At 41.1% G+C, this 27,502-nt stretch overlaps 1 protein-coding gene across 1 annotated transcript in view; it reads left to right on the top strand.

The window, feature by feature from the left end:
* The first annotated feature begins 2,023 nt into the window (after nucleotides 1–2,023).
* The window catches only part of trit1 (tRNA isopentenyltransferase 1), a 54,740-nt gene continuing 29,261 nt past the window's right edge, over nucleotides 2,024–27,502 (top strand). Inside the window, exons 1-2 of the mRNA XM_024263747.2 lie at nucleotides 2,024–2,492; nucleotides 23,800–23,940. Of these exons, the coding sequence (XP_024119515.1) occupies nucleotides 2,316–2,492; nucleotides 23,800–23,940 (318 nt within the window). The 5' untranslated portion in view covers nucleotides 2,024–2,315. The remainder of the gene's footprint in view (nucleotides 2,493–23,799; nucleotides 23,941–27,502) is intronic.

Genomic DNA, 27,502 nt, shown 5'->3' with positions numbered 1-27,502 from the left:
AAAAGTTTTATACTATATTTTCTTACCAACTTGTTTTTTTTTTCATTTTTTTTTTTTTCAGTGTGAGCTTAAAAATATAATTTCCCGGGTGGTTAATCGGTGGCTGAAAATTGGCGTGCATGATCAGCTTCCTCCCTGGAGAACGCTGCTGCAGTCAATCGCATCAGAGTAGCCAGAGCACTAAGATCTGACGTGTGGAGACTTAAGAGGATCTAGTGATTTAAACTTCTGGCTGTGTGTGGCCTCAGTGACCTTAATATAAACGCTTTGTGTGTTTCTTTCTGCTAGCTTGGTGCTCCCCTTTTGTCTCGTAAGCCATGCGACGTAACACTGTAGCCCTGGATCTTGTACTGTAATTGAACAGCATGCCCTGCTTTACCAGCACTCAGGGAAAATCTCTCACGGTTAGGAAGAAAGCCCTCGTTCTACCAGGCTGTGAATGTAACACAACCCTTTGAAGAAGCCTCAAACACATCTATTTATGATGGACTTTTTCTCTCTTGAGAGAGAAATCCCAATTGTTTCAGCACAGACCACCAATCAATAACCCTGATTGGGTTTTGAATTATTTGTTTTTAAGTGGGTGCACCCGTTGTCAGTGGTTTGCACACGTCCTAGCGTTTGTTTGATCACTGTTCTCTGCTGTGGATCCGTCATCTTAGCAGTGGATGTTGCTTTTTCACTTCTGGAGTTCAGTTATGGTGAATTTTGGAATCTTGTCTCAGCACTTTGTCCTTCGTTTCTCTCCCCCTCTGTACCTCATAAGCATCTATGTATGAAGAGTTGACAAAAATCAATAAAATTCCATTGTTTGACATCATCTTCCGTTAAAAATGTGTCTCTAAATGTTGTTTTTATGTTCTTGTGTTTAAAGAATGAACGGGGGTCTCCCTCCCCCAACTGTTATTGTTTCCCAGCTGTCTCCAACATGACCGGTCCCAGCATCGTTCACCATGGCAACAAGCATCTCTGCTTACCGCTGCAGAGCTCTGACAGTTTCCATGGAAACGATACTAACTGTGCAGAAATTGTTTACCTTTTTGCAGATTTGGCATTTCAAAGCTGGGTTGCACTAAATCACTTAGGCTTATTTTTCATGGTAAAAAGTACACAAATAATTGTTTAATTGAACCTTCATGATCACTTTAAGTACATTTATGATAATAAACAGTACTTTAAAACAACTAGGCTACATCTGTCACTTTTTGTTCGTAAAGTTGGTGTCTTTGTTTTATAATTGGTACAGGTTAATGTTCTTTTGCCTCAAATTCATATTAAGAGTCAGTAATATCAGTATGAACTGAATTTATTTTTTCTGCCTGATACCTCATTTTAATGATCTCTCTAACTGGCGGCCCGCTGACCATTTGCGGCCCCCAAGTCAATATTTTGTGGTCCCTGCCTTATAATGAAGTTTCAATGTCTACTAAGCCACATGTCAAAGTCGAGGCCCGGGGACCGGATCCGGCCCGCCATGTAATTACATCACTCAAACTCAAAAATCAGAAATGAAAATGTAAACTGAGGACTGAAAGTGTAGATTCAGAAAAAACAAAATAATAATAATAATAAATAAAAGTTGAAAAATTTAAAACAACAGCTGTTACTAATAGATACTTTATTTTCCATTGATAATTTCACATTTATAGTTTTTTTTTTTAATTTTCAAAATATTTTTTTTTTCAAATTTCAAATTTTTTTTTATTTACAATGTCTATTTTTAAAGGTTTTAATCTGTTTTGTTGTTCACTTTAAGTTGATCCTGATTTGACTCCATATGTCTCACTCTGTGACATCACATCGTGAGGATCTGCTCGTTTTTATAAGTATGGGAGGGGCTGGCTGAGAGGCCAAGTTTTTAGAGGATTACCCAGAAATGAATGAATGGATCAAAATACCACTTTGAAGTTCTTTATAGTGAGGAATAAACAGTATAATGCACTTGAGAGCTCCAAAAGCTGTTTTTTTAATGGTACGGCCCCTTTAAAGGTTTAAATTCATTCATTCATCTTCTTAACCATTTGTCCTTCTAGGCTGCTGGAGCCTAACCCGGCTACTGATGGGCGAACTAAGGCAGGATACATCCGGGACAGGTCGCCAGTCTGTCGCAGATTTAATTTGTATTGATTTATTTTATATCATTAAAAGGCAAATTAATTTGTTTTTTCAAAGCACTTTTGTTGACTTCAAATCTTGATGCTCATATAATTACAAAAGCTGCTGTACATAGAAGACAAGTATCTAATGTCGCCTCAGCAACGGCTTTGGTTGCTGGGCAACAGAAGCCACCTCTACTGACTGCGCAGGCGCAAAGGATGTCAGCTGGGCCGCGAGCAGGGATCAACATGGCGGCTTCCACACGCGCCTTGAACAGAACGATGGCACCGTCTTTGGTGGTGATTTTGGGAGCAACTGGTACCGGAAAGTCCAAGCTGGCGATTGAGATCGGGAAAAGGCTCCATGGAGAAATCCTCAGCGCTGATTCCATGCAGGTAAGAGGCGAAGGAGAAGCGCGGGAGTCCTTCAGAGCGCCGCCATGACGCCTTCATGACTCCTGGCATTCTGTGTAAAGTCAATTTCACTGAGGAATCGTTATTAAAACTCGGCAAATTACGAAGGTCGGTTTGGGAAAAATGCGTATACTGACCGTGTTTTAATGGAATACTTTTAGCTTTAACGGTGACAGAAGGCATTAGCTAAACTCAATAAAAAAATGAAAAATCGAGTTCAAAATTTACAAAAAGACTTATGCTGGTCTGAAGTTCAGCTTTTGTGGGCTTTATTTGAGAGCTTAAACGCATAATATGTTTGAAGGGCAGACACAGACATGACTGCAGACCAGCCTGATCAGGATCTTTCAATATAAACTGGGCTCTAAATGAGCTATTTTGGTCACCAGCCGGTGTGGCCAAAGTCTGCCTGTCAAATTAGATTTCTACTAGCCAAATATTTCTCTGTAAAACATAATTTTTGTGTCTCAATTAAAGCACGGGTGTCAAACTCAATCTCACAAGCGTCCAAAATCCAAAACACACCTCGTTTGCAGGTCGAACAGGATAAATTTGAACACTCTAAAACTACATTTTTCAAACGTTAAAAATTTAACTTTTAACATAATTGTGAACTAGATATAAAGCAATACCTGTGATAACCCTAGTGTAAATGCTGTAAGCTGAATTTGGCCGCTGAAGATACATCTCTCCAGGTATCCATAAAAATACATTTTATCAAAATTATACAGGTTAGAAATAAGCGCAAGATAGCATCGGGCCATTAATAACAATAAAATAAAATGATCTGGAGGACTGGAATTACCTGGAGGGCCGGATCCGGCCCCCGGGCCTTTATTTTAACACATGTACTCTACACTGATCAATACTAACCATTTATCTATTTATTTTTTAAATTCACACTCCTATTGTGATTCTGCCAATAATATCCTAGAATATTGCTTTTTGCTACTTTCACATTGGGAATGTGACGCATGTTCAAGAACAAATGCAATTTCAGCATCCGGTGTTAACGCTGAACTGCTGCTATCCAATACTAGCACATATCTGCCGCGTACAGTTGCAGGAGGCCTGTTGGGAAATGTTCTGTAGATCATGTACATCTGGTGAGTCGTGCTCCAGGTTTTTACTTTCACAGCTCTTTTTCATAGGAGGGGGGAGGAGTCAAGCTGTTTAGTGTCTATGCTTAGTCCCACTAGTAACTTCTGATTGGCTGGAGGCGCTTTAGCCTGGCTTTCAGCAGTGCATAGACAAGGTTATCTGAGAAACTCAAGCTCGTAGTTACCAACCTTTTTCCTAAACCAAGGTGTAGTTTCCCTGTCCAACCAACAGGCATCCGGATTGACCTGGTCCATAAGAGTGCAAGAAAAGGTCTCCTGCTGTTTATCCATCCACATGCCGCTGGGAGTGGGGTCATCTGGACCCTACAAGACAGCGCGCTCATCCTTTTTCCCCAATGACTTCAGATTCTGGTGTCCAAGGCAGACATGAAATCCTATCCACAGTCATCCACATTTGTCATGGGATGGATAACACGTCAATGTGAGGCTTGGGTCATCTGGACCCCATAAGAGAGCACAAGGTTATGCAACAGAAGAACCTTTATCTTTATTGTTCCAACACCAGACAACTCAAGTGGAAAAACAGCCGACTTCTGTTTAAACTAGGAATGCAAAAGATACTAGATACAAATCTAAAAATCGATCGGGCGGTGGGAGTGACAGCAGTATCAGTTAGGGATGTAAGAAATGGATATGTATCAAAAATTGATCGAACAGCTGCAGTATTGTTTGAAAACCACAGACATGAACAAGATTATGTTGGTTAAAAGGTATAAAATCAATCAAGACGTAAATAATTTCTGGAAACTGGAGTTTCTCTTTCTGTTTTTTTCTCTATCGTCTTTGTCTTTTTGTACAAGCAAAAAAAAAGATGTCCAATCATAAGCTTCCTTCTTCCAAGTCAATACCTGAATAAATTTCTCTGTCAAATTTCATGCATTATTATTTATATCTAGGGCTGGGCGATATGGGAATTTTCATATTGCGATATCGTTTTTTTTCATTTTGTGCGATAACGATATTAAAAACGATATCAATCAAATAATCAAATAATCAAAGTAATCTTTATTGAAAACTGCTTTAGGACTTCAGATTTTTGCACCTTAACTTTGCCCCCCCCCCATTAAATCTTAGTTAGTTCAAATTAAACTTTCATTATTTTTTGTATTAACTGTAGTATTGAAACTAACTGTGAGGAACATTTAAATATTTCTAATAAATATTGTACATATACATAATGTACACAACAGTTAAACCATAACGGTGGTATGTTTTCAATAGGCTGGACAGAATTTCTGATTTATTTTAATCTGACTGCAGCACATAGAAGTTCATTTCAAATTAAAATTAAGTCTTAAAAACATTGTTCTAAAGCAGCAAATATATTGCAGTTTTTTTATATTATTTTCTAATTTCTTCTGAACATAAACTATAGGTACTGCTGTGCAGCAGAAGATAATAACATGTAAACTTAAAATAAACAGTTCTGATAATAGATTTAATCATCATTTCACTCAGTCATCTGACATGTGTACATGTTGGAGGATTGATCAAACACATAAGATCTCTTCATTTAGTGTCATGTCAGGAGTCGTTAAAAACAAGTTTATTTTACTATTATTAGATCACCTCATTAAGAAATGAGCATAAACGGCACAAATGTAACTAACAAATTCATCATTGATACATAATAAAACAACTAATTATTCTAATTCGAAGCTCTATACAAAAGCTTTTGGTTAATGTTTTAACAAAACCCTCAAACTCTAAACTCCACAGCCACAATCGAGTCTCTCCCCCCCCGATAATTATCGTTTTATCGCCCAGCCCTATTTATAGCTTTAAATGCCAATTGAATAAGAAATATTTAGATTTGAGCATTTTTGGTAAAAGAATCGGACTGTATCGTATCGCAGAAAAGTTAGTTTAATCCTTTATGTATCGATTTGTGGATCATATATCGAGATCCGTATCGAATCGTGTGATAGAGAAAGATACACAACACTAGTTTAAATCATTGTCATGAATATCAATGGACACCGCGGCCCCTCCTCTTCTGTGTTATGAACAGGAAGTACTTGCGGGTTACAAAAAGGCCAAAGTCCCATAGATTTCCATTGAGAAACAGACCGTTTTTTCTCAGTCATTTTATTCGTCAAAACAAACATTCTTGTTCTAATACTTCCTTCTTAACACGTTCTTTCTAATCCAAATTTTTTTTTAATATATTTCTTTATCGCCAGTTTTTCAAGTTATAAACTGACCAATCAGATGCTTCAGTAAAAGCATGTGGCTCCCACTGGCTCCGCCTTGAACGTTTGATTGACAGATTCCCCTGAGCCGCTTTCAGTAGGAGGGGTGTGGCCTTTGAACAAATCGGAACAAACTCACTCCTGATTGGTTGACAGTACTTCCTCTAATAACGTGACTCAGACCGACTCGGACTGATCGCTGTTGCGGTAGACCTACCAGGAAGTGACGGTGAATGCTCTGGTCTGATTCTGCGTGGGCTGAAGGTAATGCATTTCCTATGGGAACCTCAGCGCTTGTTATGTCCAGTTCTTATTAAACGGTCTATGGTTTCAACCCAACGTCTGGACCTGCATTCTTTTATAAAACTGGTGCGTTGGCCTTTCTAGCAGATTGTTATTGGTGTTGTGGGTAATCTGGAGCCTCTTGTGTCAGAATCTACAACAATAGGGGGCAATAACATGCATGTGCATGCACGCAATCAGGATACGTTCATGTGGAAAAGACTAGGTTGACATGGTTGAAGGCAGAGTTTCTCCAACTTTTCTTGAGTCTGCATGAAGCTTTAGAAGAGGGTTTGTTGGTTTATTACACAACTGTAGGGCAGGAAATGTTTTTCAGGAACTGATTGTGACTCAGTGTGGTTTGATTGGTAGATGAGAAACATGTTGTGTGTTTCTCTGTCGAAGCATCAACGCGGCAAACTCTCTCACGCCTCATTCACTCCGAGCTGTCGGTCTCTCTCAGCCCCACCACGTCTTTTTGGTTCTCAGGCTCTGTTGCCACAGCAACCAGAGGGCTTGCACCCACTAGGAAAGGTCGGGCACCAGTTAGAGTTCGGGTCACATCAGAGTATTGGCGTGGACTGGCATGAAAACAGAGGAACTCTAAGTGTCCAGCAGTGATTTTTGAGTGCAGCATCCACCTTCCTCCTGCCTCAGCACAACCCCCCCCCATTGTCTTTTCTTCCACATTGTCCTTGAACTTCCCTGTCCTCGTGGGGCGTGGCTTCCAGCAGTAACCTGGTAATGGCGTAAACTGGGTTACACTAATAACATTGCAGCCCAGAATATCTCCACGACCAGCAGCTCTGGTGAGAAACGGTGGCCTAGTTAGAGCATGGCAGCCGCAGTCTCCACAATCCCCTGCCTTGTCGCTTCTGCTGGTGTGTGTGACAGCGGCGGAAAGCGAAAGAGACATGCAGACATGGAGTTAGTGAGAAAGAGAGTGCTCATGTGAGAATGAAGCTGTGTATAGGCTAGAACGGGCCTGTGTTGTCTTTGGGAGAGGAAACAGTCTGGTCTTGTTTGGGAGAAAGCAGCATTGTGCTGAGCTGGTGCATATTCAGCGGCGTGCTACGTCGGCCCCGCAGCTGATAGTGAATGGGTGTGCTGTGGCCGCTGGGAAGTGTCTATTGTCCTGGGGAGAATCGGTTCCCACACTCCCTCACACCCCCATTGTGCTGCGCTCGCTCCCTCTCGTCCCCCGGCCCACAGTTCATTGGACAAGCGGGTGGATATTATTCAGCCGTTAAATGAACATGCTATCCGTGGCACAGGGCTTCGCTGTACTGTCACCGCCACACCATGAACGTGCCCTTCTCAAAAGCCAGTTCCAGGAAGCAGCAGCGTCCCTCAGCAACAAAGGTGGACCAGGAATGGCGGATGTGAGGTCATTCCTGTCACCTCGCCTCATGTTTATGCAGCAAGCATCAGATAAGTCTGCAAAGTCTTCAGCTTTCTCAGCTCTTATCGTTTTACAAAGAAAATCTCAGGTGTGCCGTATCCAGAACCTAGAAGTAGGTCAGTAGTGCAATACTGCATATACTTTACTACTTTTAAATGAACTCAGTGGCACTTTTGAGACTTTTGTCACATCTGCTTTATCTTCTAGATCACAAGATCGATTCGATAACAATTTTTTTTTAATTCTTTTGATTCTTAAATTCGATTCAATTTTGAGTTTATACATTTGTTTAGAAATACACTGATAATCTGAGAGAGACTGGTGACCTGTCCAGGGTGAACCGTGCCTTCGCCCATCAGTAGCTGGGTTAGGCTCTGGCACCCCTACGACTCTGAAAAGGATAAAGCGGCCAATAAGAAGATAAATGAATACATTAATAATCTATTAAATGGTTTGAATATATTTATATTAATCTGATCCAGATCACGTACTGTAAATGTATCAGTGAAATAATGAGATTGTTAATATCATCCAGTGTTACATGGATTCTCTAAAGGAGAAGTTCTAACTAAAATGTTCAGATCATTAACATTGTAAACATTGTTCTGCTTCTCCTGGAGGACGTTTCCGTTTGGACACTAGGTGGTGATCACACTATAGAAGTACACTTTATTCAAGAAGAAGAATAAATTATGAGCAAAATACGATATTTTAGACCACAAATGATTACATTGGGGTCCAGATGACTCCACCCACATATTGATGTGTGATTCCTTCCATGACAAATGTGGACAAAGGTGGACAGGATTTTATGTCTCCCATGGACATTAGTGAAACTCAAAAATCAATGATAAAAAAAAGTTGAGCGCACTGTCTTGTGGGGTCCAGATGACCCACTTTTAATGGAAACAAACCTAGGAGAGCGGAAGGGTTACGGGAGTTTGGAAAATTCATGTCTGTGAGTTTATAAAAATGTTCATTTAGTCAGGATATATGTTTAGGTTGACCGAGCGTTAGCATTAGCCATCCTATGGGAAATTCCATTAAACGTTAGCATCAAGCTAGCGGACTTTAGCTTTATGTGCTAAATCGATGTATAGTTTTTATGAATTCATTATTAGTCTTTTAAGCTTAGATCGATTCAAATTGATTAATGGATTTTATCAACCCAGCCCTAGAGAGAAGGGAGGAAGATATTCCACAAGCATCCTGTCATGTTCAGCAGACCACTGACTGCAGCAGACTGCTGGAAGCTGACATCAGTGTCATTGGTTGCAAATACAGTAATAGTTCACATGCCTCTTTTCATCAGTGTTTAATGAGGTTTATGGACACTTTCAGGGAAACACAATAACAATTATATTTAAAATGGAGGAACAAAATATTTGACAACATGTTCATCTAATTTGTGTGGAAAGACACGAGCAATGAAATGAAGATTATTAGTTGTATAAACAATGACTAAATATGCTGAACAGGTTTAAATCATTTTGAAAGACATGATAAAAACAAATGAATATAGATCAAAAGCAAGTCAAAAGTGAGCATTTTGTTGAGATTTATCCTTAATCAATTGTTTTGTGTCCAAAAGGATTTACTTTTGGATGAAATGAACATGAAACTGCATCTAGATTGTGCCTAAATGACTAAATGTTGTGAGAAACGCCCCAAAATCATTGAGAAAAACTGCAACAACAAAACCTGAAAATGTTCTCCACTGTTTTTACATCCTCAAAGTCCTTCAATATTTTATATTCTAAGCATTACATATATTGGTGCAAACCCGGTATATTAAAAAAAAGTATTTTTTTTCTGTGAGAGAATCAACTGATTCACGTTGATTACATTCGCCCTGCAGCATAGAAGAGCGAGGTTGCGTTTCTGCGCATCAGAATCCGCTGGAGTTGCGATAAGTGGGTCACCTGTTCAATGGTTACCATAACCAAATGACTGTAAACACTGGACCTGAAGCTTATTGTTTTGTTCAGAACTTATGTCAGCGAGCGAAAATAAACCTCTTGCTAGTTTTACTTTGAAAACAGGAAGTTTCACCGGCATTTTATTTTGAAGATTTGTATACTTCCGATGACCGTAGTGCTGCTCATTCGGGTTTGTTGTAGTTAAAAAAAAAACTTAAAATCCAACACTATTCTGTTTAAAGTGTTGTAAAATAACAATTTACTACACTCCATACTATATTTTTGAAGACCTTGAATCAGTGATCTTGGTCGTTGCAAATATTCGTAATTGAATTTCCAGGAGCAGATGACGAGTATTCGAGCACTCGGCTTCTTAGTTAAAGTTAAAGTCCCACTATTTGTCACGCACCAAGGTGTGTGAAATTTGTTCTCCGCATTTGACCCATCCCCTTGGGGAGCGGTGAGCTGCAGACACAGCCGCGCTCGGGAACCATTTGGTGGTTTAACCCCCCAGTCCAGCTCCTTAGTGCTGAGTGTCAAGCAGGGAGGCACTGGGTCCCATTTTTAGAGTCTTTGGTATGACTCGGCCGGGATTTGAACCCACGACCTTCCAATCTCAGGGCGGACACTCTACCACAAGGCCACTGAGCTGGTCTTACAGCCTTACAGCCCCAGTGAGGAAAAGCTTGTCTTGGAAGAAACTTTTAATTTCTATGTCCATTGTAATGTTGACGTTGTAAACATGCCATACTATGAAAAATGTCGTCCACGTCGGTTTTTAATAGTTTTCTGTGCTCAGAACAAACCCTTCAAACGTAAAGTTTTATTCTGAAAATAGAGCTTTAGCTTTCCAATAGTGATGATGCCGTTTTAGCCAAAAATATAAAAACTTGTGTTTATTCCTAGGATACAGTTCCACTAGGAATAGAGTTGTGGGGCAGTCCTTTGGAACAATCCCACCCCCCTTAAAGTAACCCATAACTGAGAGCTCTCTGTTTACACTCTTCCTTCTAGCTTACAGCTCCTCACAACTCCAACCTAACATCACCGGTGCAACAAAAATGAAAAACAAAGACGTTCATAGATCTATTTGTCTGTAAGTGGCTGCATCAGAATAGGGCGGGGCATGGACCTTGTGGCTTGCTGTAGTAGCTTCTACATCACACCTACAAGCTTTTTCTAGCAGTATTTTCATATCTGCTTCTGATTAGTAATAATCTGAATAAATTAATATTCAGAAATGCATTTTTAAGCAGAATTTTATTTTTATTTGTCCTCCATCATCAAAAAAATGCCAGGAGAACATTTTAAAAACAGCGGTTTTATTGCATCTGAAGAGGGAAGACAGGGTTGGGTGTGGCTGAGGGGGAGGTGGTGGTGGTATCATGCTGATGGTGCATCAGAAAGCCCAGGGGGGCATTTAGCAGGTCATGGAGCCTTTGTGTTGTGCTTGGATGTTTGTGTTATGCGCAGGCGTTCTGGTTGCCGATGACCTTCTGCTTTGTGTGCGTCTGAAAGTTGGCGCCGAAAGAGTTGGCTAAAACAGCAGGGAAGCTGCAGCCTGCATGTAGAAGTGGAGAGGGCTGGAGTTCCACATCACCATGATTTCACACATTCAGCAGCACCAACTGCCAATGTGCGTATTAAACGTGTCCCACACGGGATAACTGCACAGGGACATGTTGCATCCCTCTGATGCTCCTGCAGCCTGCCTCCCTCCTCCTTGTGCTTCCTGCATGTTTATCTGCCTCTCTGTCTCTCTGGCTGTCTGCTGTGGCTGTGACCTGTCTGGGCTTTGACGTATTTGTTTGTATTGGAACTCAGGCAATGTCGCCTCCCATATCCATATCAATATATGATCCATTCGTTTAAGTCATCTAAGCTGGCGTGGAAGCGAGCCTTCTGAATTCTCTTTGCCCGTGAATTGCAACCTGCAGGTGCGCTGATGCGCTCGCCGCTATAGTGCAGTAGCGGCGGAGGATGATGGCTGGATCAGGGAGGGGGAGGAGGCAAAGGGGTGCTCGGGCTACAGCATTAATGATTTATTGGTCTGGCATTACTGGGCCATTCCCCACAGAGAGACAGAGGAAGATGGAGGGAGGACTGCCTTGAGGGGAAGAGAGATGGGGAGATGGGTATTCACGTGTAGGTGAAACAAAGGAAGGGATTGAGACTGAAGCATAAAATCAGAGGTCAGGGGTCAAGACAAGGAGGAATTGCTCTCTAACAGTATTAGCTCACAAAAAATGCCCTTCTGAATGAACGTCTATTTATGGAAATACATGTTTTCTTCTGAACAATATAAATCTTAAAATAACATATTTTTCTGCTATAATAAAAATGCACCCCCATACGTTGAATAACTAACTCAGAATTCCCTCATGACTCCAAACCCCGTATAGTGCAGGACTATGCAGTGCCCTGAATTTTAAAATTCAGACTCATGCTCACCATGTTTTTTTTTTTTAAACCATATTTTCCACAGTGTATGTGGCTCTGGAGTTGGCCTGTACAATATGACAATAATCTGTGATGTGTGATATCTGTGTTTGAAACTGTGATGACGGTATGACTTGCCATAAATGGACTAATATTCATCCATCCATCCATCTTCTTCCGCTCATCCGGGACCGGTTCATGGGGGAAAGCAGTCTAAGCAAAGATGCCCAGACTTCCCTCTCCCCGGCCACTTCCTCCAGCTCCTCTGGGGGGACCCCGAGGCGTTCGCAGGCCAGGTGAGAGACGTAGTCTCTCCAATGTGTCCTGGGCCTTCCCTGGGCCTCCACCCAGTGGGACATGCCCGGAACACCTCAGGGAGGCGTCTAGGAGGCCTCTGGACCATATTCTAAAGTCACCTTAACAGGCTCCTCTCAATGTGGAGGAGAAGCGGCTCTACTCCAAGCTCTCTCCAGGTGTCCGAGCTTCTCACTTTATCCAGAGAAAACTAATTTCAGCTGCTGGTAGTCTGGATCTCATTCTTTCAGTCATGACCCAAAGTTCATGACCATAGGTGAGTAGTGGAATGAAGATTGACCGATAAATTGAGAGCTTTACTTTCTGGCTCAGCTCTCTTTTCACTACATCAGACCAGTGCAGCGACTGCAAAATGGCGGACGCCGCTCCAATCTGCCCGTCAACCTCACGCTCTGATTTTCCCTCACTTGTGATCAAGATCCCAAAATACTTCAACTCCTTCACCTGAGGCAGGAGTACTTCGCCCACTCATTGAGGACAAACTACCTTTCTCTGGTCCGGTGCTGACCCTCATCCCAGCTGCTTCACACTCGGCTGCAAACTGCTCCAATACATGCTGGAGATCCTGGCTCGATGGAGCCAACAGAACAACATTGTCTGCAAAGAGCAGAGATGAAATCCTGTGGTCCCCGAACCAGATCCCGTCTGGTCTCTGGCTGCGCCAAGAAATTCTGTCTATTAAGACTATGAACAGAACCGGTGATAAAGGGCAGCCCTGCCGGAGTCCAATATGCACCGGGAACAGGTCTGATTTACTGCCGGCCATGCGAACCAAGCTCTTGCTCCGGTTGTACAGAGACCGGACAGCCCGCAGTAAGGCTCCTCGGACCCCGTACTCCCAGAGCACCCTCCACAGGACACCACGGGGAACGCGGTCGAACGCGTACCCTCCAGCACCCTGAAGAGAGTGTAGAGCTGGTCCACCATTCCGGTGGATACCGCGCTGTTGTTCTTGGATCTGAGGTTCGACTATCGGACGGACTCTCCTCTCCAGTACCCTGGCATAGACTTTCCCAGGAAGGCTGAGGAGTGTGATTCCCCGGTAGTTGGAACACACCCTCCGGTCCCCCTTCTTGAAAAGGGGAACCACCACCCTAGTCTGCCAGTCCAGTGGTACGGTTCCTGTCTGCCATGCAATGCTGCAGGGACGTGTCAGCCAAGACGCGCGAACCTCATCCACCCCCGGAGCCTTTCCATCGAGGAGCTCTTTGACTACCTCAGTGACCTCAGCTTGGGTAATGGACAGTTCCACCCCAGAATCCTCAGCCTCTGCTTCCTCAAGTGTCAGCAGGGTTGAGGGGATCCTCAAAGTATTCCTTCCGCCGCCCGACAATGTCCCCAGTTGAGGTCAGCAGATCCCCACCTGAACTGAAAACGGTGCCTGCAGAAAACTGCTTTCCCCTCCTGAGTCGCCGGATGGTTTGCCAGAATCTCTTTGAGGCCAACCGATAGTCCTTCTCCATGGCCTCACCAAACTCCTCCCAGGACCGAGTTTTTGCCTCCATAACAGCCCGAGCTGCAGCTCGCTTAGACGGCCGGTACCCGTCAGCTGCCTCTGTACTCCCACAAGCCAGCCAGGCCTGATAGGACTACTTCAGCTTGGCGGCATCCCTTACTTCTGGTGTCCACCACCGGGTTCAAGGGTTGTCGCCACGACAGGCACCAGAGACCTTGTGGCCGCAGCTCCAGAAAGCAGCAGAGACAATAGAGGTGAAGAACATAGTCCACTCTGACTCAATGTCACCAACCTCCCTCGGTACCTGCTTGAAGTTTTCCCGGATGTGGGAGTTAAAGACCTCCCTGAGGGAGGGCTCAGCCAGACGTTCCCAGCAGACCCTGACAGTACGTTTAGGTCTTCCGAGTCTTTCCGACCTCCTCCCACGCCAGCGAATCCAACTCACCACCAGGTAGTGATCAGTGGACAGCTCTGCTCCTCTTTTTACCCAAGTGTCCAAAACACACAACCGAAGGTTGCCTGAAACAAAAAAAAGTCTATCATCAATCTTCCGTCTAGAGTGTCCTGATGCCAGGTGTATTGAGTTGTGTTTGAACATGGTATTCGTTATGGACAAGCTATGAAGTCCAACAACAAAACGCCACTTGAGTTCGGGTCTGGGAGGCCATTCCTACCAATCATGCACTTCCCGGTGCCACTGTCATTGCCCAGGTTGGAAATGAAGTCCCCCTTGAGGACAACGGATTCCCCCGTTGGGGTACTTTCCAGTACTCCTCCAAGAGACGCAAAAAAGGCCTGATAATCTGAACTGCTGTTTGGCCCGTAAGCCAAGGAGCCACCATGGAGAGATATGTGATGTGTGGATCTGGAGCCGCAGGTTGCAGACCCCTGCATTAGACCATTATGAATGACTTTTCTCCACCAAAGTGCACTTTTAAGTGAAGACAAGATCAGTAAACTTGTTTAACTTTTATTGGGAAAATAAATATTCTGACATGAAAAATATTTCATTTACTAATCAAATCAAATAGTCTTTCACATCATCAAAAGGGAAGCATTTTCTCTGAACTTAACAACTTTGACCAAGATAATGTCAGGTTTTCTCATTTGACCAGCTTTAATGAAACTCTCAATTCATGTCAAACAAAATAGTGTCTAGCTAGCCCCACATTGGGATTTTGCAAATTTGTTGTGTTCCCTTACCTAGGTGTTTAATTTAGGTGTAACATAACTTTCACACTGGGTAGAAATGAATAATGACGAGATCTGGAAGGTCAGCCATGTTTGTGTGCTCTTCAAAACTGTCAGTGAAAAACGCTCCGCGTTTAGTTCCACTTGTTACTTCTACTTGAAATCATACCATTGTTTTGATTATTGATTATTTAAAATTCATAAAACAATTCAGAATTGTTTATGGACTGCAGTCGATGCATCTAAAAATCAATTTTTCCCCCACCACGAGTTGACGTCTTTCTATCACAGCTCTTTTAAGTGTTTACGCAAATAATGTACCAAGCAGAGAAAAGCAGCCTTGTGCATATATGCAACATTTTACGTCAATAAGCAAGTTGCATATCAGCGCAAAGTTTATTATGGATAGTGCATCAGATTTAGCTGATTGACTTTGATTGCTCAAAAGGGCGAGGAGTTACAGTTGGTCTAACAGCATGTGGTATAGGTGTCGCTGGCGACAGCTCTGGTTCATCTTTTCTTTTGACTGTCATGTCATTATAAGAGAAGAATGGTTTGCTTGGAATCTGGGAAGTAGGCTCAGTTATTCTGCAGATCCAAAATTGTGCTCGACTGTCGAGTATTTCCATGCAGTAGCTTCATTTTTTCCGTTTGGATCCTGATACTGTTGTGTAGACCGTCTTTCCTCTAAAGAGTTATTTATTTCATATCATCAGCACCAACTTTAGGAACCATAAGGCTATAAGGCTTGCAGGAGGATGTTATCTTATTTTAAAATGTTTAGCATTTCAAACAATAATATATTCTATATTTCTCACCTCTTTAGTCTGCAGTACTTTGTTTCCTGAAAGGCGTGGCAACTGTTCTGTTAACTGTAAACCAGCAGAGTTTAAGACATGAAAAGCATCTCATTGAAAATCTTTTCAGAATAAAGGCATGTTGTATCTTTGCAAATCAATCCCACTGTGTTATTTTGTTAAAATCCACTCAAAAATGGCATTTTTTCTTGGCTGCGTAATAATTTATGAGAAAAGGACACTGACAGTCCCCTGTGATGACCTCGTAAAAGGTCTGCTTCATTTCCTTTCATCTGGTCATGCCCTCTGTGGCTCTCATTCAGCGGCTGAATGAGTGTTTGTTCCTTTTAGGCCTTTCATTCTTCCTCAGCCCTTCTTCGTTCTTGCTGCCCTTCCCCACCCTCATTTACGTGGCAGAGGAACAGCTGTCTCGTGTAAGGCGTGAGGTTTGCCAGGCTGTCCGGCTGCCGTCTTCAGGCCTCAAACACTGAGCTCATTGTCTCGTGCACGGTTGTGCCCGCTCCACCACCGCATGCTTGCATCCATTCACATGTACTTAAAAAGCAGGGGACGGAGACGCAGCCACAAAATGTGTTTCTATCAAACACAATGAAAATTATGACATTCAGAGTTTTTAAGGTTCTAGAGGAAATAATTTTAAAATAAAATCTTTAATCAAGATTTCTTCTTACAGTTTATAGATTATTTTATTCCTTGAGTCAAAAATTCCAAATTTTCCTAAAATTTTATGCACAATGTCGTTCCATTTTTAGAAAAGTGGATTTTCTCTTTCAATCCTCAGAAGTTTTTGGAAGATTTTCTCTTTATAAGCTCTGCATCAAAGGTTAAATATTTACATCTAAAATATTTACAGTATTTTCCGGAGTATAAGTCGCATTTTTTTTGTAGTTTAGCCAGGGGTGCGACTTATACTCAGATGTGAATTATTATTGTTTTTTTAGACATAAATAGGTTCATATATTTGTTCCTTTCCCAGTAAACACTGGTCGTCTTTTAGCAGTTGTTTCCTCTAACAACCACTAGAGGCTGCTGCATCTGAAGCATTTGCGTCTGACAGCGGCAGAAGAAGTATCGTCCAAAAAAGGCATTGAAGAGAATCTGATCATTTTCGTCTAAAACTTTGGTATTTATCTTGAACAGATCAAAAGATTAGTATTCTTGTATTTATTTCTTTGTTTATTATTTTTGCTACGCTTGGATTTGTTCTGAAACGTCAGACTTTTCTCCTAAAAGTGCAACTTATACTCCAGACGCAGAGGTCACCAACCCCGTTCCTCGGGGGCTGCTGCCCTGCTTGTTTTGCAACAAACCTTTGTTCAGTAATTGTTGCTCACCTGCATCAGGTGTGTTCAGTCAATCAGAAACCAGGCTGATTTAACCCAGCTAACTAGCATCTATTGAAGCAGGGTTAGCTGCAAAACGAGCAGGACGGTAGCCCTCGAGGAACAGGGTTGGTGACCCCTTCAGAGCAACTTATTTAGGATTTTCTTCTTCTTTATTTGACATTTTTGCTCTCACGACTTACGGTTCACACTGGACGCAGAAGCGCTGCGGAACGAAGGGCTGTTCCATTCGGCGCCCTTGTTAACCTATGGTGTGGTTCACACCAGACGCGGAGCGTCGCGGTCCTCCGTGGAAGGCTCACGGCGTGCAGCAGATTGTTTCGGCGTCTGGCGTCTGGTCTGTTTTGTGCGCGAGCCACGAGCGTTCCGCCTAAATCCTGGCAGGAAGTTACATCAACATACATGAGAAAATCGGGATTATTTCCAAAATATAACTAGTTTTTCACAATAAAACACCACAAATGTGAACATGTTTTTGTATCTAAACAGACTGTAGAAATGAAAATAAACACACAATCACAACATACACACACAAAAAACCAGACAGACACACACACAAATCAATGTAGTGGGCCAACTCTGGAGCGAGGTGTGGGACTGGGTTTTGGTTGTAAAAAAACGAGACAGGCAGAGAACAATTCTTCTTAGCAGAAACATGGGGTAATATCTTTAGGTTATTAACTTACCCATGATGGCTAAAACAAAAAAAAGCTCTAGACGAAACTCCTGTCGGGAAGAAATGTGCGTCTGGTGTGAATTGCAGGAGAGAGGGGACGCCGCACCCACTCCACTCCATGGCGTGTAAACCTAGCTTTATACTCCAGAAAATACGGTAGTTTAATTGTGCAATCCTTTCATGAAACCTATTATTTCAGTTTCTCCCCAGGAAGGCATGAAAGCATCAATATCCATATCATTTTTATCTTTGAGTGAAAGAGTTTCTGTAGTTGTGTAGTTCTCGTCTCCACTTTCACTGAAAATCTTCCTAATCCTGTTTCTCTTTCTTTGCTGCTCTGCCTCAGACATTTTCCCTCCATTTTCCACCGAAATAGTTATTTTTGTGGTTCTTATTTACATATAGCTGTTGCACTGTCAGCTTTTTTCTCTAATAAGGATACCTCTCATCCGTTTCCTCCTGGGATCCTCAGAGGATCTGGACGTGGACTGTGGAGGCACAGCGAGCTCCTCGTGGCAGGAGTGCTGACAGCAGAATTGATGCTCTCGCTGAAGGAAGATGAGCTGATGTCATGTGCTCCTCACATGAGGAGAAGCACGAGGAGGCCGAGATGGATTCAGCACGAGCCATGTGTGTTTTTAGAAACTCTGCTGCCGTTCTGCCATATGTGGAACAAACATATGTTAGCTTTGAAATGATATACACACGGTGAAGCATCTTCAAAAGACTCTTTCCTTTTGATCCTGTTTGATTAAAAACTAAAGATTTGATTGTTATATATCTGCGATAAACACCATCTTCAACTTTTCTATCATCGTTAGGGGAGTGTACTGACAACAGTCTGGTGATATAATACATATTGCGATACACATTCCACGATTTGTAATGCAAGACAGTACCCGAGAAAGTATGTCACTATTTCTTTTAAAATGATGGCTTAAAAAAAAACAATTGTAAAAATAATACAACTTTCTCATAGCTAAAATTGTAAAATTCATTTTATTTAATGATCACAACATTAAGCACTGCAGCTGTATCTCACATACATTATACATACATTATACACAATTGGCTAATTCTGATGCAAAGAACAGCTTTTTATTTAGCCTTTCCACTGATACTTGACAAATGAAGTGTGCGAAATGTTATTCTATATTTGAGGGGCGGCAATGGAAAAGCTTTTCACTTCAAACAAATGAATCAAATGTGTACACCCATTATTATTTTATCTCAATCCATTGGTTTCTCAGAGTTCTTGATAAAATAATCAAAGCTAACATCAAAATGCTCTTTCATTGATTTACAATCCTTTCCAACTGCGGTCAAATGAGCCGCCGTTCACATTTCCGTGGTCACGTCAAGAAGCTCCGTGGAGTCTGGTGGAGATTTTCCAGCGTTCTCAGTCCTGCTACCGTAAGTATTGGATGAAACTCACACAAAAAATCCAGTGACGGTGCTCAATATAGAACATGTCAGTGATTTTAACATTAAAAACCACAATAACCAATTAGATATAAGATTAATATAAGATTTTAATGTGACGACATTTTGAAAATAATTAAATCATATTACTGGAATAAAATAAAAATGATCATGATGTATATATTTTTGTGGTTTATTTATATGAAATTTAAATAATGTTTTAATTCCTACTGGAAAAGGACAACAGAAGACTTCCAGAGAGCGTTAGAACAGTTTACAGACCAATGCAGGACATTCACTAAAAGTGATGATGCTAAAGCTAAAACGGATGAAACAAGCTAAAAGTTGGAGCTCTGTTCAGAGAGCTCAACGGCCATCATCTGTCAATCATAAAACCACGCCCCCTCAAAATAAACAGTCAAAATTAGCAGTCATTGACTAAGTTCAAGCACCAGATAATAAAGGGATTTATTTGAGCCGAGAAAATAAACATTTTAACATGAATGAATGAAATTGTTTATTTCAAGCAATCGGGAATAATGCATGAAAAAAAACATCACATTGAATTACATCTAGATTGCTTGAAAGGGAGTGGGAGGAAGCGAACTTGTATAATCCCACCCCGGCTCGACATTGGAGTCAATGGGTAATTGCTCACTCTAAAATCCAGCCTCTCTGCTCATTTGTGATACTGCAATGTTATTTTCTGGTTGGCCTTACCCCCCCCCCCTCCCCCATAGAGTTTCTGCTTGATTATAACACGATTATAAACAAAACTCTCTCTTTTATTGTTAACTGTGTTGAAGTACTTTACATATCACTCTGCCAGGCTCCTGATAATGCTCCAACAGTACATCGGGTTTCATCACTTATCAAAGTCAAAGTAAAACATTTGAACCTATTTTTGAGTGTTTGTACCACAGGGCAGTAAACCCAACCAGCGCCAATAAATGAAGAAAAGTGTCAATTTTTGAGGAAATGTAAGAATAATAAAAAAGTATTTCAAAATGGTGTCTCAGCAGGTCTTGTTAAGGAAGTCATCTGTTTTGTTCGTTGTTGTTGTTTATCACTGATAAGGTTATCAGCAGTTGTGTCTGTTTTATGGTGTTTTCAGTGCTATTAAGATGGATTAGTTTCTGAAAAGTTGAACTGGGAGGGCCTGATGGCCATAAATGATTGAAGGTCCTGTTGTCATTTTTACACAATCACACAATTGTGTACATCTGTTTATTAAGCAGCCGTCTGTCTTATCATGGTTGTCGTTTCTCTATAACCTGGCTGTGTGTTAGTGTGAGAAAAAGCGGTGAAGACACAAGAGGTTGGGGTGAAACGCACAGATTTGTCAAGGAACATCCTGTTGTGGCTAAAAAGTTCCCCTAACACTTTTCTTATTTGCTCTCTCCTTTGAAATAGCCGTTTGGTTGTTTCAGATAAACCCGATGCGTCCTCTTCCTCTGTCCAACCGTACTCTGCTCTTTTTGGCAAGAGATGTCGTGCAAAAGAGCCGTGAATCATTTATTAGCCGGGGTTGTTGTGCCCTGCCCTGCTACTTACTTTTGGCGTGCCACAGAGATACAGAACATCCGGTGAAAAGCACGCAACCTCTCCCTTTTTTACACACCATCTCCAGGGACATAATCGATAACCTTCACAGCGTTACTGATACCACTGAGCTCAGCTGTTGGTTCAGAGTCTAAGCTGATGGAGGAACAAGATTGCATTTAAGGCTGCACCAGGATGCTTGCTGACGAGGTTAGACGCAATATTTCAGAGGATGTGGACACGTCTCTGACCTCAAAATTTACTACTCTAAATGGCAAAGTTCAGCATTATTCACTTCTGAGTCTGAGCTGATCAAAACAAAAGAGTTTTTTTTTTATGGAAATTCAAACTGAAAAGAGGAATTGCAACATTTCTTGACGCTTTTAGTTTGACATTAGGGGTGTAACTCTGGGTTTTGGTGTACATTTAAACTCTAAAGTGGTGGCTCAAAGGACATTAACATCAGTGTCTGTAATATCAGAGCTTTTTATTCCTGAACTTGAGCCTCATTATTCATTACATGCACAGTAAAGTGGTCAAAATAAACCCATTAAACCAATCTCATGGGACTCAGACATATTCTCTGGTTGTTGAGTTGGGTAAGACTTGATGCTCACCAACACCATGTCATCGCATCACACGTGAGGGCTTCCTCCTGCTCGACACCTGTGTGTAATCTACCATCAACCGCACAACGTGTGTTTCTGCTCTTAAAAATCCCTGCAGCTGCCGGGAAATTTGGCACGACCTTTAAGAAGCGGGTTTGAGTGTGGTGGGATTTAAGCTAAAAGAATCTGGAGTAGTGCTCAGTTGTTCACATCTCAGCAGGAAAGTGGCTTGCTGCTTTAATCACAGCAGCCACCCAGCTGTTCCGACCAACTCCCAAATGTTCCAGATTTATTTTTACACCAACCAACAAAGGAATGAAGACACTCTGTACTGTAGCATATATATGTATATATATATATATATGTATATATATATATATATATATATATATATATATACATATATATACTGCGAATGTTGACACGTCAACGCACGCAATTAATGAAGCATAATTAATTTGTTAATATTTCTTAATCGCGCTCAGGCGTCCTGCTGTGCAGCTGTGAGATTAGCGTAATAAAACCATCTAAAATAAACGTAAACTTTTTTTTTTACATTCTGTGATTGAGAGTTTATTAAATTAAAGAGATACTATGGAATTTATTTGTAGTTTTTGTGCAAAACCGATCTTTCGGTTGAATAAATAAGGCAGAGAATAAACGTCACTGTGTAGATGGCAAGCAGAGCAGCACCTCGTCCGCTATGGGGGTGGGGCGGCCGGAACGAAACGGAGCTGTCTGCTACGAGAAATCCAAAGAGGAAACTGACTGTTATTTTATGTTGGGGAAGAGACCAACAGGAATTTTCCACAATTTTGGCTAAAAACTGAGGAAACTCCACGGTTCTCCGCAAAAGTCTTGCTCCCCGACGCCGGGTGAGGAAAACAGTTCAGAGAAGACAGACACACCCCCACCTGTGAGCAGCTGACCTGAAATCCAGCTGGATCAAACTTCTCCCAAAAAAGTTGTTTTATTATTTTTCACAAGCATAATAAAGAAAGTTTAGGAGAAAAAAAGGAAAAAGCTGGAAAAAAAGAAAGAAAAGAAAAACATAATTCCAGTAAAAATGTCAAATAGACAGCAGTGATCTTGGGAGAGAACAGGTGTTTGTTGCTTTAGACGTGGGGCTCCAAACTCTTCCATGTTGTGATAGAGCTGACAGTTGACTGTGGAAGATTTAGGACATTTCACTGGATTGTTGCACAGGTGTCATCCTATGACAGTTCCACTCTGGAATTCATGAGATCCCGAGATGGAAACATTCTTTCAGAAATGTTTGTATAAACATTCTGTATACCTGAGGACTGGATTTATACACCTGTGGCCATGACAGGTGATTAGAACACCTGATTCTAATCATTTGGATCGATGAGCAAATTCTTTTGGTAATATAGTGTTTGTGACCTTAGCTTGTAGATGTCCTGGAACCATTTTTGGTTTAAAATGAACCAATTTTGATTATGAATTGTATCAACAACCATTATTTTATGTAGCCACATTGAGGCTATGAATATTTGAAACCCAAATAAAACATTTTGAAAAAAATATTTGTGTTTAGCCAAAAAAAAGGTAAGATGTCCTGAACTTTTTGCTGTTCTAAAATTATGTCTGTCTGTATCACAATAAGATGGCGCTTTGAACGAGCTAGAACAGCGTTTTGGACGTGCGGTTTGTACGCGATAAAACTGCTTTTTACACCCGTCTTGGACAACTCCAGACTATGATAGAACAGACTAAACAGACATTTTCTGACGGTAATTATCACAGTTCTCAGAGTCAGTGAATGCACCAGGACTGAAGTTACCACCCTCATTGATTTTAATTGGTCCTTCATGTTAGCCCCGCCCCAACGAGCCACTGTAATTGTAAAGTCACCAGTGTTAGTGTTTTTTAATGTTCTTCGATTGGGAAGTTGAAGGTTTTATTTTGTTCTATTTTGATAAATTTGATTAAATGTATGTAAAAGAAGACTTTTTTTTCTTCTTGTCCTCTAAAACTTCACTTGCATTTTATAATTACGCCATGAATAAGGTCAATTAAATGAGCGAAAATGTTTGTTTTATTTCATGTTTGTTTTTAGAAGTCAACCTGACAAAAATGTTCATTCATCTTAGCTGGAGCCTCGTTCATTTGTGGCGTTTCTTTTGTCCTGCTGAAGCTTTGGACGGGGCATGGATCTCGGTGCAGACAGATGAACCTGGTTACTGTTAGATCTCCTCATTGATCAGACGGGTAACCCACTCTGAGAGTGACTGCTGTGTGTCTCTCCACCGGAAGCCTCCAGTCTGGCTGATGGAACATGCAGAGGAGTATCTGAATTCACAGGAGCACTGGGGTGTTTCACAAGGAGAGTGGGCGGAGCTCTTCTTGGTTCCTTTTCTCCTGGGGTGTTTTGCAGAAACCACACCTGATGGTTTGGTGCTTTCTAGAAGTCTTTTCTTTAACCGAAACCTTTTCTGGATTTTTCTTAAAATCCATTTACAGGTTGAAGCTTTTCCAGATCCTATTTGCTTTTCAGCTCTGTTTCCATCTAAATGGGGTTTTTTCTTCCCGCCCCCTGCAGGTGTACAAAGGTCTGGACATCATCACCAACAAAGTGAGCACAGAGGAGCGTGCCCAGTGCAGGCACCACATGATCAGCTTCGTGGACCCGCTGGTGAGCACCTACACCGTGGTGGAGTTCAGGAACAAAGCCCTTTCCCTGATATCCTTCACTAGAAAGATGCTGGAGCACAGGAACCGTGAGCCTCCCCCTCTGGTTCTTTGATTAACTGCACGAGGACAGTAGCCGCGGTGGACTGTATTGATTGATGTTGGAGTATTTGTGGGGGGGGGGGGGGTCTGCCGTGCTCTGACTTTGGTTGCTGCAGATGTTGCCCTAAAAATGACAAACACACACACTCCATCATGCACATGAACTGGGTTGCTGTGTTGAAGTTTGGCTCTGACTGTGGAGACACACTTCTGCTCTGCAGGAAGGACACAGATGATGAGCTTTGCTACTTCTGTTTGTGGAGAAAAGCACCGGCATGTTCGCTCGGTCTCTTTGAAGGGCTTCCCACTGATTTATGATGGGGGGGTGCAGTCTGATGAGAAGTTCCTGCTTCAGTTTGTGCGTTGGGACACAATCAAGAAGGACCAGAGAAGAATCATGGAAGCGCTGTCTGAATCATGAGTTTTTAACACAACAGCCGTTTGCTCCAGTTTCTTACTGACCAAAACCCAGTCAGAGCTGCCAAGTTTAGAAAAATACACTCAATGTTTCTGTAACCAATAAACATTCATTCATTTTTTAAATGCAGATTTTAAATATTTACTATACTTAAATAACAAATTGTATATTTTTCTATGCTGAACAATTTTAACTCGTATACCTGAAAGCAGAAAGTTCCTTTCAAAATAAAATACCCCCTACGTCAAGATCCTCCTGCTGCAGCAGATTTAGTCATTACAAATGCAATAAAAGTCAGAAATGGATTTCATTGTGACTTTGTTCATTCAATTTTTCTACTTTTACTATTGAATATAAAAACTGTTAACATTTGGGTTGAATCCAGATTAAAAAAGATCTTTAAATGTTAAAGGATTAAATACTTTAAGAACGTTTCCTCTGAACATTAGTTGGACATTGTTGTTCAGCAGAAGATCAGAATGTTTGCTTTTAAGTTTATCACAGTAACAATGGATGTAAACAGTTATCTAAACATGAATGACCACATTTTTATTTATGGTACTACAAAAAAAATAACTTAAATTTATAAAACCATTAGTTATTGAAATTGTTAGTATTTGTATTCAAACCAGAGCCCCAGTGGAAGGCTACAGGAGCCTCAGACTTATTATGCTGATGCAGAAATCCAAGGTTAATGAGGGAAAAAGCAATCATTCTCGCTTCTCAACTTCCATCTCAAAAATGGTCCATCCAAGATTCCATCCAAACATTTTGGATTGACTTTTTCAAGTTTCTGTATTCTAACCATCCATAGAAGTGGAATTGGTTTATTTAGAAAACGGTTTACTTGATTGTTCCTCAAAATGAACGCTGCCATTTTGGAGCCAGACGGCATCATCAAGCAGCGACACGCACCAATCAGAAGCACGTTGGAAGGCCACACCTTTACTACTTGGAAGCAGGATTCCTGTGGGGTTTTAAAAAGTCTTAAAAGCCTTGAATTTGAAAAATTTGAAATGAGGCTTTAAGAAACATTTTTAAAAATGTTATCTTGCGCTTATTTATAACTTGTATAACTCTGACAGAATATTTTTTTATGAAGAGGGAAATATTAAAAGTTATTTAAGGTTTAAGTTGATTTTTATTCTGGAATAATATTCCTGCCTTTTTATTATTCATAATTATGTTCAAGTTTAAAAGTTTAAAAGTTTTCAAAAATGGCATTATGCTAGATTTTTGGACTATTTTGGCATTTACTACGATTTTTTTAGGCTATATGGAGTTTAGCTAATAGTTTGGTTACATGCTAGCTGTTTTGGCTAATTTATGCTCTTTTCAGTTTTTAGCCTATTTTGGAGTTTAGCTATTTTTGGAGCTACATGCTAGCTGTTTAGGCTAGCCAAATTTTTTCTAGGTTTTATTTGGCTAATTTGGCATTTAGCTACTATTTTAGATGAGTATCAGCTTCAGGGTTTTCAGCTTTTAATTTCAGCATCTTCAGCTATCAGCACTAGCATCTTCAATGACCACATTCAGCTTACAGCATTCACACTAACATTATCACAGGTAATGCTGTATATCTAGTTCATATAATTATGTTCAAAAGTTATTGTTTTAAAGTTTAAAAAAATAGTTTTACAGTGTTCAACAAACATTTATCCTGTTCAGCCCAAGACCTAAGGTGTGTTTTTAATTTTGGCCCCTGTTGTGGTTGAGTTTGACACTGTACCGTAACCCATCCTGCTGCTGTGGAGTGGATGCAGAAAGCAACAGCCGTGTGTCCCTGAAAAGGCGGGAAAAGGCTCTTTGCTCCGCTGAGCGGTCTCTTCCAGATGCCGGCCCTGTGCTGATGTGCAGAGAGGAAGTGATAACAGGAGGAGTATTAATAGATCAGAGGGACACAGCTCCACCAAGAAAAGCATTGATGCAGCTGTCTGATGGACTTTTGGGAACGAAGTGAAAGATGTTAAAACAGCTGAGTGTAGAGTCACAACTTCACACAGCGACTCCCCTTCAGGCCTCTGAGTCTGCCCCCACATGCCGTTCACATCAATCTCCCTACTCGCTTGATCATCAGGGAGCGTCCTCAGTCGTCTGCAGACTCAGCCGTGAAGTGACGGCGGTGAGTGGCGCTGTCTGATGGGCTTTCATCCCGTGTGGGCAGTTATTTGATTATCACAGACTGGAGGGTGGTGCCTGGGGGGGCAGACTGAGGAAATGAGGTGTGGCAAACACAGACGCACAGAGCATGTCTCTGTTCCAAGGAATCAAACCTTTGAACGTCAGATCTGTTTCAGACCTGGAGCACTTTGAACATTTAGGAGATGTTTATCCAACATTCTGGTCTTCATCACATATTAGAACTTAAAAAATGTCATTTAAAATTTAAAAAATGTCTTTACGCCTTGAAAAAGGGAATGTTCAAGATTGATTTGGTTAAGTTTGCTGTCTACTTTCAGCACAGGAGGATTGTCTAATAAAAATGGCATTGGTCCAATAATATGGCTGTTAGTCAGTGATGAGGCTTTGTCTACCTTCTCTGTTTTCAGGTTTGAAAGTGGAAAGTCCAAACAGTAACATTTAAAGATGAATATGTCAGTGAAGGTTCTCAGTCATCCTGGTGACATCTGAAAGTTGATTCATGTCAAGATAACGAACATTTAAGGTCGGTTTTATTCATATTGTATGATTCTGATTCATTTTTCTCTATTTAAATGTCTCTTTAAAGTCCCACTCTCATCATCTTTTGGACTATTTTCCAAGCATTCCCAGTTTTCTTCAAATGGCGTAGGGCTCATGTCAAAGTCAAGGCCCGGGGGCCGGGTACGGCCCTCCAGGTGATTCTATCCGGCCTTCTAGATAATTTTATTTTATTGTTATTAATTGCCCGATGTTATCTTGCACTCATTTTAAACTTGTATAATTTTGATAAAATATATTTTTATAGAGTAAAATATAGAAAGTTATTTAAGGTTTAAGTTGATTTATTCTGGAATAATATTCCTACCTTTTTATTATTCATAATTGTGTTAAAAAGTTATGGTTTTAAAGTTTTAAAAATTGTCATTCTGCTAGCTGTTTTGGCTAATTTAAA

This window comes from Oryzias melastigma, linkage group LG11 (assembly GCF_002922805.2).
Source record: "Oryzias melastigma strain HK-1 linkage group LG11, ASM292280v2, whole genome shotgun sequence".
Classification (NCBI taxonomy): domain Eukaryota; kingdom Metazoa; phylum Chordata; class Actinopteri; order Beloniformes; family Adrianichthyidae; genus Oryzias; species Oryzias melastigma.
Note: the sequence above shows the minus strand (reverse complement) of the source record. Positions and strands in the feature narration are given on the sequence as shown.